We start from the raw sequence: 17531 nt of genomic DNA, 5'->3' as shown, positions 1-17531 counted from the left end.
CTGTTACTCAATCACGCCTTAACTACTGAATCAATTTGCATGAAATTTGGTAAAGAGATATTTTGATACCCGAGAAAGGACATGGGCTACTTTTTACCCCGGGATATAGGATAGGTTTTATCACGGAAATCCCACGGGAACGGGAACTATGCGGGTTTTTCTTTGACTGCGCGGGCGAAGCCGCGGGCGGAAAGCTAGTATCTACATATTACAAGAATTATCATTATGGACTTTTTCATGACTAGAATATAAACCAAAAGCAAAAATTTAGCTACTTGGTGGGATAAAATACTATAAAAAATGACGTCACACGAATCGCGTTTACGTCACAAAATATGTAAAACTTCGGCTATTAGAACGATAAAATCTTCCTAGAAGTCTGGCGTCCATGTGTACCTATATGAAGGCGTTGTACCGAAAAATCGATTTAATATAATTAAATTAGTGTCTCTAATATACTTAAATTATGTATGCAGACAATTTATTGATATCGACTGACAGTGAGAATGTGCTCGGGGCGCCAAACCGCTTTTTGTGGCGACTCATACGCCGACCTTGACCTGCCTGATCACTGCCAAACTTGTTACAGGCTAAAATAAAAAAACCTTTCGCCATTCATTTTTATCGCTATCATAGTTATTCGAAGCTTATACAATACTTAGTACATAGTGGTACCTATTGTATATTATGAAACGGGATTCACATTTCGCGCCAACGTATATCAAGGGATTTTAGGTTGCTCGTATTGAAAAAATTTTTAGAAGTTTCCCAACAAATATTGATAGTTTTTCGGAAGCATCTAAAGTTTGTGTAATATTTTTAACATTTTTTTTAATAAATATGAAGTACTAAACGTGCAAAGAATACGCAATGTATAAATTTTCATCTGTAAAACATGTGTGTTTCATGTGTGTTTTCATGTGTAAAACAAGCTAAAAAAATATATCAACATAAAATGATATCAATTTCATAACATTAGTCGCCATGACTTTTAATCCAATAAAAGTTCATTAAGAATACTCACATGATAATAATTAATATAGTATTTTATTATAGTTGTAGACGATATTATTTGGTAAGACCAAACAAGTGTAGATAATATTATATTTTGTAAGATATTTTGAAATATAATCTGAACCGAACTAAAGTAACTTTTAGATAATTTTCAATAATTGTTTAAATTACATACATGTAATATTTTTATGATTGTGTAATAAAAGATTTAAGGTAGGTAATAAAACTCTATTATAATAATCATATTGTCGTTACAATTATTACAATGAATTACATTACCTATGTAGTAAAATCAACAAGGAAAAGTTTTATTTTACTGGTATGTATTATGAATGTAATTGATTAGTGTAATTTCAACAATTTATTACATACTGTCAATCTCAACCAGTAATACCTATTGCCGGTAAAAGACCACGATATTATGATGATATACTGCTTATACTAAAAGATAAATACATATGTAACTACATCAGATTAAATTCCGTTTCAGTATGTGACAGCAAGTCTTATTCATCAGTGTTTTTAAGATATCATGATATGTAAATGTAGGAGTGGAGCAAATTTCGATATACCTATCCATTGGGTAAAATCGCACCGGGGAAGTACCCACACCACAGATCTGTGTGATATAGTAGCATTCGTAAACTACTGTGTTTCGTAAGATGAATAGAGAGAGACGGAGGACGGACCGTTACCTATTCCTTGCCTTTCCCAGTTCTTTCCTTTATATCCCTTAACAATCCTTTCTTCAACCCATATTTTTAAAGAAAGTTATTCATTTGCAGAGGCGTACAAATAGTTTGACGCCTCTGCAAATGTACATGTGCGGTGGTAGCGTTTATCATCAGGAACCAGCTTCTTTACCCACGAAGATATTATGACAAAACAAAAAAAAAATAATAATATATTTAATTTTTAACTATCATTGTATTTGGAAACTAGATATTTTTGGCATTGAAACTCAACTGCAATTTATAGTTGTCACCATTAATAAAAGATACATGAGCTAGACGCTTCCTTGTTGAGATGCAAGGCCATCCTCATAACTTTTATGAGGCTACATTGTGTTAAATAAAGTGCAAATAGATTTTTACATATTTATCTATTCTTTTCAATTTAGCATCGAAATTCACGAACACTTCCAATAAGCTAAAACATAATTGAAACTCTATCCAGCTAAAAAGTCAGGGTTAACGACATTACAACTTACGAATGCACTTATTACAGTAGTCAGTATGTTTATTTCTTCCCATGATTCATCATACATTATATATTATTAGTCTTTCACGTAGGTAGTGTTCTACTCTGTTGGGATTTCCAAACATTGTATTACTTACCACTTAAATAAAGATCTCAGATTCATATGGGGAATGCAATACGAAAGCAGCTGCAGTTGCAATATATTACGTTTTATATATAATTAAAATATTCCATGAATACGATAACAAAATGGTTTACACGTGGATCTCATTTGTCTCTACGTACATCTTTTTCGAAGAAATGTTATCTCTCGATTATCTTTGCCTTCAGAAAGATAACATTTTATTGAGACCGGCTTGCATTTATAATAATATTGTTAAGACTTAAGAGTTCCCAATTTAATGAGAATGGAAGGTGAATGGTAATTTAGTTGATAAAATAAAGAAATGATTCATATTCGAAAAATTAAGAATAACTTTTGTCAAATTACAAAATAATTTCAAAGACTTTTTTTCCCCTTTCCATGAATCCTTACACACAAAAATCGACAGCACGAAGAAACCCTATCTATTGTCTCGACGATATTTTCACATAAAGCATAATATTTTGTTTACGGAAGTTATCTATCCTATACATATAATAAATCTGTAGAAGGGTCAATTCTGTACATTGAAAATATTGAAAAAATAAATAGTAGGGGGTGTTACTGGATCGATACCAAACCCAAATATGTGATAAAAAAAATTTTTGTCTGTCTGTCTGTCTGTATATGAAGGCATCACGTGAAAACTAACGGTTCGATTTCGATGAAACTTGGTATAATTATACCTTTTTATCCTGGGCATAAAATAGGATACTTTTTATCCCGGAAAAATACGTAGAAAAAAAATAAATCTTAATTTTTCCGCGCGGACGGAGTCGCGGGCGGAAGCTAGTGATAATATAAAACTTAAGGAAATATAATGCGATTATGTGCTTAGTGTTATCTAATATAAATATTTTGTAATTATAATCTTTTGAATACACGTACAGTAGTATATTATTTACTTAAACATACCTAGAATTTAATCTCGTATAACAATTTTGTGGTATTTTTTTTGTTTGGTGTCTCAATGTTACTGTAAGCCAGAAGGGCTTCTATATTTTAACGCAGACGCGTGGGTGAACTGACGGTTCACCCTGGTAAGTGGCAGCGACATGCGCAAGGGCGCCCCCCCCCCCCCCCCGAAATCTAAATTTAAGGGGATCTCGAACCTCGGCTTGGGCAGTGGGCTGTCGCTTGAGTGGAGGAGGCCGGATGGGCCCTAGTCGGACGGGAGTTGTGTGGTATTGTTTACAAAACATTGTATGGACAAATTCTGTGGAAAAATATAACACGAACGATTGTTTTCAATTCTGAAAGATAATGCTTAACAATAGCTTAAGAAAATCCCATTAATAGGCTATTAGAAAAAATATACAAACCTGATCGTTTAGAAAAGAATCAAATAACAATTGTTTTTATCTTTACATCTCGGTGTAACAGGTATTTGCATTTAACGCATTTTACATACAAATTATACGACAAAAATAAATCACTGGATATGGCAATGAAAAATATCTAATGCTACAAGCTACAATGCTATCGCAATATTCCTTGATGTAGCCTCATTTGTGTCAAGATATCAATTACTCAATCGCAAGGTTAGAAAACGTGTTATGCAGGTAAAGCATATTGCATTTCCTGTGAGAGCATATGATTAGCGAATGTGTTACATAAGCGTGCGCGAGACGTCGAGCGGCGCCGACATTACCCTAAGGTCAAGGCAAGAACTATTATCCTTGTAACGTCATGCAGTTACATAAGCCAGTGCATGTAGCGTTTTATACTCGGCTTTAATTCTCGTTTTGTGTAAAATAGCTATCTTTTTTGCTGTAAATTGTAGTCTGAAAGTTCTACAATTCTGCAGTTCCCTCGGTTTATTCGAGCACGCAAACGTTCGTTCATTGTTTCTACCCATATTGTATGAAACAGGGCATTGGAAATTTTCAAAAAGAAACGGGCAATTTATGTCAAGATAAAAAGTCAGTCTGTATGGAAAAGATCGCGAAAGGGCGTTTACAAAAACGTCTAGACTATTCTCCATCGGTCAAATGTCATTGTATCTAAAATTGTAGGTACCTACGACTGCAGATAAACAATGAAAATAATTTAAAAATAGCTTTTGGAAAGTTCAAAGGCACATATGAATATGAATATTTTATAGCACTATTGAACTCATACATATATAAAGTTATTTTGATGTATTTAATAAAAGTAACTTTAATGTATAGTCTGGCGCTTTTTTAATTAAAAATAGATTAAAAATATTAGATATGCTTTAATAAATCTAAATTTAAGCTTTTTTATAAGTCTAAAATGTATATAATTAATTATGTTGTCTATCTTTTATATATACAAATGAATCGCAAAATGTGTTGGTAAGCGCATAACTCGAGAACGGCTGAACCGATTTCGATAATTCTTTTTTAGGGTTCCGTAGCCAAAATGGCAAAAACGGAACCCTTATAGTTTCGTCATGTCCGTCTGTCCGTCTGTCCGTCTGTCCGTCTGTCACAGCCGATTTACTCGGAAACTATAAGTACTACAGTGATGAAATTTGATGGGAATATGTGTTGTATGAACCGCTACAAAAATATGACACTAAATAGTAAAAAAAAGAATTGGGGGTGGGGCCCCCCATACATGTAACTGAGGGATGAAATTTTTTTTTTCGATGTACATACCCGTGTGGGGTATCAATGGAAAGGTCTTTTAAAATGATATAAAGTTTTCTAAAAAACATTTTTCTTAAAGTGAACGGTTTTTGAGATATCAGCTCTCAAAGTCGTAAAAAGTATGTCCCCCCCCCTCTATTTTTATAACTACGGGGTATAAAATTCTAAAAAAAATAGAGGTGATGCATGCTAATTAACTCTTTCAACGATTTTTGGTTTGATCAAAGTATCTCTTATAGTTTTTGAGATAGGTTGATTTAACTGTAATTTATTATATTTGCTGCTACGGAACCCTTTGTGCGCGAGCCCGACTCGCACTTGGCCGGTTTTTTATTATATTCCTGGAAGTACGAGCATGGTTCATGGTTCTTATGTAGAGAAAACGTAAAAGCTATTATTTTCATAAAACTGCTGTCCTGTCTGTATTATGTGTATAAGAATGAAAAATTAAAAAAGAATTCCGGAGATCCTTTGACCTATAAATCTTGAACGTGCAAATCAGAACAATATTTGTTTTTTTACCTGGTTCATAACAATGATTAGATAATTAATTTGTGATCTAATTATAAGCTCATGCTTGCTCTCTGTTGTAAACAAACGTTACACGTGGCATAACTAATTATTATCTAATCCAACGCTACTTTTAAAAAATAATAATAATAATTCATTTGCTTCATTATTCTCGTTTTATCAGAGCTAATAGCCATATTTTTAACAATTTTATGATAAAATAGTTCAAGAATGAGTATTAAGCTAAGTTTATGTCCGTCATTTTCCTTATTCTTTAAATTATATTAACAAAGTGGTAGGTAATCATAAAATAAAATTTTCAAATAGCAATTTTGAAAAATTTTAACTTTACATTTGTGTTTAAATTCAACACGGATACATGCAACCAAATTAAATATTATTTATCAATATACCAATAAATTAACCAATATTCATAATACTTCCGCCTAATTAAATGTTCCAATATATTATGTGCCATCACGCTGCCTAATCGTGGAGAAGTAGGACAATCGCATCGCCAGCATAAATACTGGGTCAAATGTAATGCTGACAAGAGGCGATGCATTTTATGCGATATCACATGGACTGTCACGTGCGTTAGATTAGTACATGGTTAGTGCAAAGATGAGACCTTGAAATTGGCCAGAGAGCATCTGCGACATGATAATACGCGATATTGACCCGATTGCGAGCTGGGTACGTAAACAATGGTGTTATTAGTTTCCCAGTTTTATTTATAGTTAAATGAGTATAGAAAGCGTGTTAGATGAGGGTGATTTTAGATGAGGATAGGTATTTTTTTGCAATGAAGTTGCATAAATACAGAGTTTTCCTTGTTTTTTCCTTGTTAAATAGGGTTTTGGTAAAGTGAGGCAAGCGTAGCCTACAAATCAATATTTCGAAATGAACCAGTGTTAACTGTAAACAATATTTTAATTCGATTTAGTTTATTTTAATGATATATAATTTCTGATAACTAGAGATTTGATAATATTTATTTATAGGGAAAACATAAATTGAATTGGCATTTGAATTTATATCATTTCAGTCACATAAATTATAAAATGAAAGACACAAAAATAAATAAATCCTATAAACACCGTGTGTTTTCGAAATTTGCGATTGAGTATTTTGTTATTTAAACATTTTATCATAGTATGTGAAGTTCAAAGAAGGTGTGACGGATCTATTCAACTGACGACAACAGCTGCTTCATTTTCTCGAACAAATCAGAATCTATCTAGCCACTTAAATTAGAAATGGAGATATAATTCAATTGTATTATTATGTAACATTGTATTGACTATTGATCGAGGTTTGTATAGAAATACCTGGTTATCCTTATACACGTATCAATGCTGAGGCTCGTCTATAAAAAGATCTATTAAAATAACTTTGTAGGTAACAGAATCATTTGTAAATATTTTTTATATTGTATTGATTGAAGATTAATTCAAACAGGGACATTTACTTATCTCTAAAAGCAACATCTATTTAGTATAGATTTATAAACGATCACACATGGAGACGATTAACAATTATTGATTAACGTATCAATGTGACTTTAGTAAACATTCATATTCATTATAGATAGAATATCATAAATACTAATTAAATTAATCTATTTAGCGTGGTAGTAGATCGTATGGATACTGTGGGAATAAATATTGTGTTGTGCAAAATTAAAAAAGTTTTTATTAGACGTACTGTATCTACACAATTAAGCTGATGATGAAATAGCCTGAAACTTAGTTTGCGGGCTGCGCCATATGTTAAAAAACATTATCTGGATAGATCGGAAAGAAACTTTAACTTGGGTGATTTATCTTGAAAGTAAGTTTTATAAAAGTAAAATGAATTGAATGAAATCATTTGCTCTAAGACATTGCTAATAATTTTAAATATTCCAATATTTAGCAATGTGTATACAATTTTAATATCAGTGACCGTGACTTTAATACTAAGAGAGGACGATCAGTTTGGCAACGTTTGGAGTTACGCCATGTCGGATAGCAACACGCATACGTTATGCGGCGGGCCCTAAGCGCTAGTCTCCAAAACGAAACAAAAAAATTACGAAGGGTCCCATACATTACCAAACAAACACCGACTGAATGCGAATGCCCGAATTTAAACTGCCGAAATACAATAGACTATAAGAACGTTGTCCGTTGTGTAATACCGAGCTTGGCCCTTGCGAAACTGTCTGTGCGTAAGGTCACTACTCACTAACGTCATTTAATTTCGCACGCTTTCATAACATTTGACTTAAACGACCTCTGAAGATATTAATATAAGTTCGCTAATAATATGTTAAATAGGGATAAACTTAGACCGGCACCTATTGACGACATTAGAAATCAATAAATTAGCATATTTAAAATTCTGCAATCTTCCGCACATGCAAAAACGCCGCCTTTTAAAATTATAGATATGTACTCTCCGAATAGACAAATAATAACTAGGTCTGGCCAATTAATTGTAGGCTTTATATTAAAACGTGTGTGTTAAATATTTTTTGTTATTGTATCAGATAAGTTATTGAAGTGAAACTTCATTATGGGTTGGAAAAAAATTTAGTGTAACATTTTTTCGTTACGCGTGACATTTTTCCGTTACGCGCCATCTTTTTTTATCCCTACCACGCGTGATTATAAATTTCTGTAAAGTTGCATACTTATAGTAAATTATTTTTTAAAAAATAAGGTCATAAAGAAGTTTCACTTCTTACGTGTGTACACAAGTACACATACACATTACATTACACAGCTATAGGAAAACTCATGTGTTTCAGATTATTATGATAGTTGTACGTTTTACGAGTTTCTTAAGATTTTATGTTGTCTAGACTCAGCGCCTAAGTTTATTTTTAGAATCCTACGTTACGTGTCTGTTATTTTTCTAGAAGATTCTTAAGATATTTTTTTACAAAAATGTTCAGGTTAAAATTACATGTGATATTGCCTCGTGTAAGGCTTGTTCTCCAAAGAAATAATTCTTAAATTATGACGTTTTTGAATTTATTCAAAAATTTATACATAAATGAATACGGCATTGACCCAGCAAGTTTTATTTATTTTGATATAATAATAGTAATACATAGACAAACCAGTAGTAATATTTTCCCGCATTAGGCATTAACAGTAAATTTGTCAGTAATGAATTTCAGTAAATATGCGTACTAAACGACCTCTATTCCTACACTACTACACAAACTTATTTATAAATCCTTATTTTCCTTGCAATTGCGTAATCCGACATCATATAGAAATAGGTATTATGTAATTTGAATAACAATCTTGTCAATGACATTGTAACGATTCAAAATAAAACCTTGTTTATGGTTGAATGGATAAAATAATCAAAAGAAAAATGCGGAGGTCATTGTGACGTCATGCGCAGGCGCAGGGCCAGGGATACAATTCATCCCTTACGACCTTGGCGCTCTGTTCGACACTGATTTACACGTGGCAACTTAAAGGGCAGCTGTTTAGTAATTTATAGCTGATATTATTATACGTCCTATAATCATATCCGTCCTATTATAAATGCGAAAGTATGTGAGGATGGATGTATGTGTATGTATGTATATCTATATTTGTTACTTTTTCACGCAAATACTACAAAACCGAATACACTGAAATTTAGAACACATTTAGAGGGTATCTTTTCTTTGAAAATGCGGGCGAAGCCGCGGGCGGAAAGCTAGTATATTAGTATATTATATGGGAATGTGTAAATGGTTTGCTTTATTAACTACGGCATGTTAAAAACCTTGTATGACTCATTAGCAACAGCAAGGATGTATACCAAACACAGAATCTGTTATTCCAAGCATGGATACAATTCACCATAAATTTATATGATTGTTTAACTTACATTATAGATATAGTTAGTTAAAATATTACTGGATTAAAAGGGACACTAGAAACTACACGTTATTAATTAAAATATACTGGCAATCTCAAATAAATTACCTAACAATAATAACACATCATCAAATATTATGTGCGATTTGGTCTTGAAAATAAGTTCAATATAAGAAAATTCTAATAACTCTCGCACAACACACACAAACTGGAATTATATTCTCATTTAAATTATAACTTCTAATCAGTTCAACTGCCCCTTAAATCCTTGAACTTGTCATAAAAGGTCAGATCGATTAAATAACGTTGAATGCCTCCCTTCTGCCCTTTGAATTCCAAATCTCAAGGTCAACAGCATTAATTCATTCTCGGGCTTATATAACATCAATGCCTTTATACTATTTATTAATAAATAAAAACCGGTGTATCAGTTCAATACACCCTTTATGTGACCGAAGTTCTTTAACGGCATACAAAATAATAATAATTTAAGGGGAAGATTAACAATAACGACAAAATGTATTTATTAAAAAATTTATTTAAAAATTACATATTAGGTCACGAATTACAATTTTTCGTTACAGAAAAATGGAATTAAAGCATTATATAATAATGATTACAATTAATAAGTAGAAATAAGTAGAATAATTGGAATAATATCAAAACATTAATTATTTCATTTCAATGTCACATTGCTTAAACTAAAATATAATAATCAAGAATAGTCAAAATTATTATAAGTCATGAAATGATCCGATCAACGTAGACCAAAAAAGGTGGGGTCGCATACATTATTCCATAGTGATATTCTTTTTGTCCCAAGTTCGAGTGGGTCTTTCCACATTTTCACCTTAATAAATTGAAGGTGTTCCCAGCATACATAAAAATTTCCAGCTCTATGGGAATTTACGCAACGATGAAAGTTTACATTGACCGGAATAAAAATAAAAGAAAATCTTAATATTATCTAAGAGTGCGCCTTGCATGCAGCGGACGGCATTACGATATTAGGAGAAAATTCTTGTAAATAATCGAGTATATAAAATGTAGAGTAAAATAAAGTACCATAGAGCATTTTTTTTGGATATAAATAAAATATGATAATACTGCACATTATTGAAAAAAAATCATGACAAGTCATCAACGCACGCACTCACCATCTTTATATTTGAAGACGGCCATACTTATTCTAAATTAATCGAAAATAAAAAGACACAATCAAAATTTATTGAAATTTTGTGCACAGTGCACTAACTTATTAATTGAAATAAAAATTAAAAAAAATTGTCAAGTTACTTAAAACTATCCTTAATCTAATACATCAAAATAAGAAAAAAAAATGTCATATTGGTAAAAAAGTTGCCTCGTTGGCACTTAAAACTAATTCTAATAATAAAATGAAACAGAAAAAATGGAAGATTTCATATTGCTGCTTAATGCATTTGTCATCACACACATATCACTGGGACACTCACAGAAGATACTTTATTAAAATTATTGGTCACTGGGAACTTATTATATGTAGCTCATTCACTGAGTATTTGAAAACTGCAAATGTATTCTGTGCACGAAAATACATTTCCGTTAGTATGGTTACATAATCCGATGGTAAAACTAAACCAACAGGGAATATGCTACATACAAGATGGAAAATACCATATTGAGTGCAGATTTAAGTACAATTGCTTGAGACTAATGCATTAAGCACCACCATGGTTTAAGTAACCAACTTCTTAAACACAAGCTTGTACGACAGCGGGGCATGGGTAGTGCCGAACGTTCCCTCAAGATCAGGAATAGCTTCTCCTTCTGGCATCGCAATCTCATAATGGTTCATCAAATTAGCGAAGAACAAAAACAGTTCCATTCTAGCCAGTTGCTCTCCAAGACAAACTCGACGACCAACTCCAAAAGGCATAAAGTAATCCGGAATAAAAACCTTTCCATTCTTGAGGAATCGCTCCGGTATAAATTTTTCCGGTTCAGGAAACAGCTCCGGGTCCATGTTCATTTTATTAATCAGAGGTACGATGATGGTGCCAGCTGGAATCATGTAACCGTTGATTTCCCATTTCCTATAAAAATACAAAATACTTGTCAATTTAAATTATTTTGAAATAATTTTTTTGTACCTTCCAAAATCTCTTTTTGTATGAAATAGCAATGACAACCTAATGAATTTGATTAAAGCTTGCAAATTAACGTAACGTGTCGTAAAACCTTAAAACTAACATCAACATTATATTAATTTTAGAATGACGAAGTTGTTCTGTAGAAGCTTTTGCCCTATACCTTATCTTACTCACTGCTTACTTTAAACGTGCTCCTTGTAATTTTAATCAATTTCACAAGACAATTTTAATTACAAAATTTACCTGAGGTTCACGTGAGATGTTCCAAGGGGTACAACAGACACTCTACGAAGAGTTTCAAAAATGACAGCTTCCACGTACGGTAACGCCAAACGATCTTCCAAGGTCACCAGATTCCCTACTCCCACAACCTCTGCTAGATCAGACCGCACTTTCGCCGCAACTTCGGGTTCCTTCAGCATGATAATGAGGATCCACACGATAGCAGTTCTCGATGTCTCCATTCCCGCGGAAAAAAGGTCGTTCATTACTTGCACCACTTGCTGCACTGGGGGAATATAAATATCCAAATAAAATTTCGTCGTGACTCTTATATTAATAATATTAGCCTTTTATTATCAACCAAATGATGCTTTAAGAGAAGATAATCCTTTTTTTAAGCATTTTTATCGATGGGCCATAAGCTTTGTGAAGTCTATCCCTGTATTTAAGATTTACCTTTGCAATTATCCTTGAAGATGGACGGCAATAAATCATTGTCCTTCTCTTTTTGGATTTGAACAACGTAATAGTCCAAAAGATCTTCGGGTTCATAATGTCCGATTCTTTTATTCAAGTATTTCTCTTCTCTTTTCTTAAGGTGATGCTCGTGAAAATTGCAGATATCGTTCAAGTTTGCTTGAATTTCTTTCAAAACAGCCATTTTTCCCGGCAATTTCTGTAATTGAAACAATTAGGAACTTAGAGTAAATGCGTAACTAAAAAGTTAAATTAGTTTAGTTATTTTATTTATAGAATGTTTTGCTGAATTTATTTGTTAAACAAGTAGCCCATAAAGTAAAGCATTGAAAACACAAAAAGTGATTTGAGATCACGTAAAATTTTCAGTTTTGAAATTTCAGTTCGTTTTAGATAAATTACCAAACTTACCATATAATGAGACAAATGCTCTCCTATATGCACCGATCCATACAGCTTCATTCCTCTCGAAATACGCTCATTAAACAACTCAAAGTTAGGGTCATTTTCCTCAAAGCGAAAGCTCATCATCAATTGGCAAATGATATTGTGCATGTGCCTACCGAAAACAAGAACGGGATCTAATGCTTGGCCTTTTCGGTTTTCCAGTTGAGACAAAAATTCTTCTATTTCAGCCTGAAATTCAAAAAAGCAACGTATCATACATGTACATTACTTGAATATTTATGCAATGGCGTGAGCTAAAAAGTAATAAAATGTACTAAGTGTACATTATCACAAATAACTGTAACTATAGATTCCTTAGTAATTAATACATTTGTAGTTTATCGTTCAAATATCCTGAATATCTAACATTATTTACAGGTAATTATGGTTGAATATATTTGTAAAAAATTACATACAATTATAAACTTTTCGAAGCGCTGGTTTGTCCATAATTTGACTCCGAGGGCTCTTAATTTTTCATGAAGAAATTGACGTTGACGCTTCCAAAGTTCACCCTCGCTGAGAATAATTCCTGCAATTATTTAAATTCTCAATCAACCAATTTGCTAAACATTATTTTAAAAATGAAAATCGTCGACTAATCTTTGAAATTCCATTTCTTTCAAAAGGAATAAGTATATTTTTTGTATTAGCAATTTGTTTTCTTAGGTGAAGGGTAAAATTATTGCAATTACCAAAATGGATCGAAGCAAGTACGTCTTACATTCTACCTTATTATATTTCGAAATTATGATCAGAAACATCTATATACCATCAAAATATGTGTTTTTTTTAAATATATTTACGTACCAAAACCTCCGAGCAAATTGTTAAGCGGGGTGTGGGGACGGCCAGTTGAGTCAAGTCTATTAAAAACATCCCGCAATATCTTTGGCGAACCGATGCAAACTACCAGATTAGAGCCAAGTTTCAAGGAGAATAAATCGCCATAGCGGGCCGCGAGAGAGAGATACCAGGAATGTGGTGCACCTTGGCTCATCCAGGGGAGGCAACCCAATATGGGCAAACCCCATGGTCCTGAAATTTGTTAAGTGTGTTTGTTTAATTCGTTTATCTTTAGAAAAAGTTTTGCATTGGATTTTTCAAGTACGGTATTAGTTTATTCACAAGTAATATTTCGTAATTTACAGGTAAATACATAGAATATTTCATATGAATATATTTTCAAGTAAGTACCTACAAGATATTTTTGATAAACTGCGGTTAAATAAAGACATTTTATTATTCATGAAAAACATTAGCATAACGATTTTTATGATAAATCATGTAAAGTAAAAATACTGTAAACAATAATATTAAAAGAATTGCAAATAGTAAATATGGATTTTTATATGTTCTAGCTGACGCTGTGTTATACTTTTCTGAACAGAATTATCCGTCCTAGGTCTTTTTAAGTTCATGGAAGAGATACTTATAATATGTAAATGCACACTATATGGATGTTTAAATCAAATTTATAGAAGGGATGTAGTTTCAAAGGTAGTTTAAATACATATGACTGGTAAATAATCTTAGATAATCCATCACTTGTGTAGTAGAAAAATCACAATTGTCGAACTTATATTTTTACATGTTCATATAAAATAAAAACAAATGAACTTACCAGGAGGGAGCTTTTTCAAATACTTGATTTTCTGTATTACATGACAGGAAATTAGAGCCGTAACGAGCACCACCAATGTACAACGTATTATAGTTTGCAAACTTATACTAGAAATATACGCCCACGTATATTCTAGTATGAATAAAATCATTTTGAATTAAAAATCGTCAAATTAAGGGGGGATTAAAATGGATACATTTAATTAAATTATTTTAGCGACCGTAATGGCCGCAGTCAATTATGTAAAAACAATCAGAACACCCGCAATTAGCTCAAATATTTATGATAAGTTAATTCAAGATACCCTCTTTTAATTCATAAATCTGCACGATAAGTAATTACTGTACTACTAAAGTAGTTTATGCGTAATAGATGAGTATGAAGGTTTGTATGCGATTTATGTTCTACGATGACAATGAAACGTGCCTAACAATGAATTTATATAAAACCGCGGAAGGCGTGTCATCTTATCGATCTCTGCATATTATGTTGATCGCTGATAAACTTCCTTGAACCAATGGCGAATAGTATATTCTCATTAATTACATTGTTTTCTAAGTAAATAGGACTGTGTACAGTACGTAATAATAAGTACCTACCACAGCATCACTCAGCGGCGTTGATGTCGGACATTCACATCTGTTTTTATTGATATTAGCACCTACTACTTACTAGGTACTTTGAAAATACTATAGCTTTTCGTTTTATCTTACATCGATTTTGTTTACATTTATAAATAAAATTATTGGAATTGGCAAACCAAGATGGATTGTTGATGTTATTCTAAGATGAAATATTTCGTTAGACAAATATAAACATTCCATTACATCAACTTATATCTTAAAAATAAACATACAAGGTATTTCGCCGAGATCACTTCTCCGAATACAACTCGCTGCATTTTAAGATACGAGAAGAATCCATGTAACAATCTTTAAATAGACAATAGTTATACAATTTATTAATCGTTGTGCAAAATATTACAACATACTAAATATATGTATGTACCTTGTACCTTTTATAGCTTTAGCTACTAATTATTATTCTGTGTTATCAAACAAAACTAGGCATTTTTAATTAATAAAATTGGCAAAAAAAAAATATGGACACAATTTCTGAAAAATTGTCTGTAATGTTAAGTTCATGAAAAGCTCATTATTGGATACAATAAGACATTTTCAAAGCAGCAATGTAATACAAATTAAATTAAAGTAATTCGTACTTAGTAGCAATAAATTGTTACAAAATTTATATTAAATAGGTTATACAGTTCAATATTGATACATATTATATGAGCGGGTGGCACTATCTCAGACCCCTACCGACATTACTATGCTGTCTGCGCTTCCAATATCAGATCTTACCAGAATAAACTAACTCTACTAAGGCCAATACTGTATATTGGAAGAAAATTCCATTGAGTATATTATTTGTGTTGTTATTTAGTTCGATTTGTTTATCCTATATCAAATTAATTGTGTATCATAATTTGTGTGTGTTATGTATAAGTATATTATTTTAGATACATTACAGTTCAGTCATATTTAAAAAATGATTGTTCAATCAAATGAATAAAACATTAAACAAGTGAGTAACGTTTGTCTTTCTAGTAAGTTTGACTTTCAGTGAACGGATTCAATGGGGTTTTACACTTGAGCACAACTCTTACTTGAAAGCCTTTCTTAAAAAAATATACTGTTTCACACTCAATAAAACATGATGTTTTGTGACAATAAATTTGTGTGGTTGTTTATTCGTTTGCTTGTTTTAATTATTTCACAAATGTTATTTTTTAAATTAATTCAAAAGAATTAGTAATATTTTTTACACTTTATTACGGGTTTGTTTATTAATAAAGCTAGTAAGTTTTTCAGATAAATGCAATTATTTCAATGAATGATTAAAAGAGGAATTATTATCTACCATACTCAATATTTATGCATAGCCTTTCGGGGAATTTTGTTAAACTAGAATGAACGTAAACATGTCGTAAATTGTTTATAAAATAGATTTCAAACGCACGTAAAGGCATTGACATTTAAGTTACATAATATTCGCGCCGCTCTGACCACACACCTGTAAATAGATGTGATGTTAATTAACAGTGTACCTACCCAAGTTGTCTCATAAAATTAAAATTATTATGGGTTCATTGCATTTCAACAATGTTCATATCTATTGATGTCAATAGATGCACAACTACGTCATTAACTCCATTTTAATAGGGCATTGACCGCGAAGGTCAAATCATTATCGAGTAGGTATCAGAGGCTTACATAAGCAGCAATCGTGATTGGATAATATCTCGTACTATTATCGCCAAGATACTTATGTATTCCGGGGTTATTGCTCTCGCAAGGACGTGTAGGGTAAGAGACGGTGAACTATTTATTCTGATGGATTTATTATCAAGCTTCCGAATCATTGCATGCACAATACCTTAAAACCTGCTTTCTTTCCTACTTAAATTATGTGGATTCATCAATGGTGTTTACCTAGATTAATTTATTCAACGACTATAATTTATTCATAATAATTCATTATACTGAATTCTAAGTACGTATGTTTTTGATTTCCACACACTATTTCAGGAATGTATGTATCGTTTTTTCACTTAATTGCAGCCGAGATTTTTATCAGGGTAATTGTTTCATTTTGAAGCTAATTAGTGAAAAAGTGGTCATAATTATTATAAAGTTAAAAATTGTAACTACAAAAGAAGTAAAACATTCAGTTTAACATAAAACTTGCTAAATTGTACCTAAGTATATTTAATCAAAATGTGACAGAATAATATTATAACAATAATTGAAGTACGTACATTATAAATCGATAACAACTATCTGTTCAAACGTATCTACTATTTATCGTTTTAAAATTCATATTTATACAAGCTTTAATATCAAATAGCTTTTCGCCTGCGGATCTACGCGAATTGCGAAATAAAAGGAAATTCCCACGGAAATAAATAGTTCACCTCGGTAAAAACGCACAAAAATCACATCTTGTGTTCATTGCAATTGGAAAGCCCAAAGAACACACATTCACATTTTTACCCGACTACGGCAAAGCAAAAGGAGGGTTATGATTTTGACAGGCTATGTATGTATGTATGTATGTATGTATGTATGTATGTATGTATGTATGTATGTATGTATGTTCATCTGTTCCCTCGTAACTTCTAAACTACTTATCAGAATTCGACAAATGACATATCATTAGAAGCGTCTTAATTGTCCGCTGGTTATAGGCTATATGGGGTTTCACAAAATCTAATGT

At 31.9% G+C, this 17531-nt stretch overlaps 1 protein-coding gene across 1 annotated transcript; it reads right to left on the bottom strand.

Moving 5' to 3' along the window:
• Positions 1-9913: 9913 nt before the first annotated feature.
• Positions 9914-14593, bottom strand: LOC149485802 (cytochrome P450 18a1-like). The gene is made up of 7 exons (XM_089699092.1): positions 14253-14593; positions 13439-13666; positions 13045-13160; positions 12593-12817; positions 12161-12380; positions 11726-11990; positions 9914-11425 (listed from the first exon to the last, which is right to left on the bottom strand). Exons 1-7 carry the CDS (start codon positions 14401-14403, stop codon positions 11068-11070), a joined length of 1563 nt encoding a protein of 520 aa, XP_089555218.1. The 5' UTR covers positions 14404-14593; the 3' UTR covers positions 9914-11067.
• Positions 14594-17531: the final 2938 nt, after the last annotated feature.

Source organism: Colias philodice, chromosome 9 (assembly GCF_061535455.1).
Source record: "Colias philodice isolate Cphi_HAF_F1 chromosome 9, ilColPhil1 Martin Lab GWU primary, whole genome shotgun sequence".
Classification (NCBI taxonomy): Eukaryota; Metazoa; Arthropoda; class Insecta; order Lepidoptera; family Pieridae; genus Colias; species Colias philodice.
Note: the sequence above shows the minus strand (reverse complement) of the source record. Positions and strands in the feature narration are given on the sequence as shown.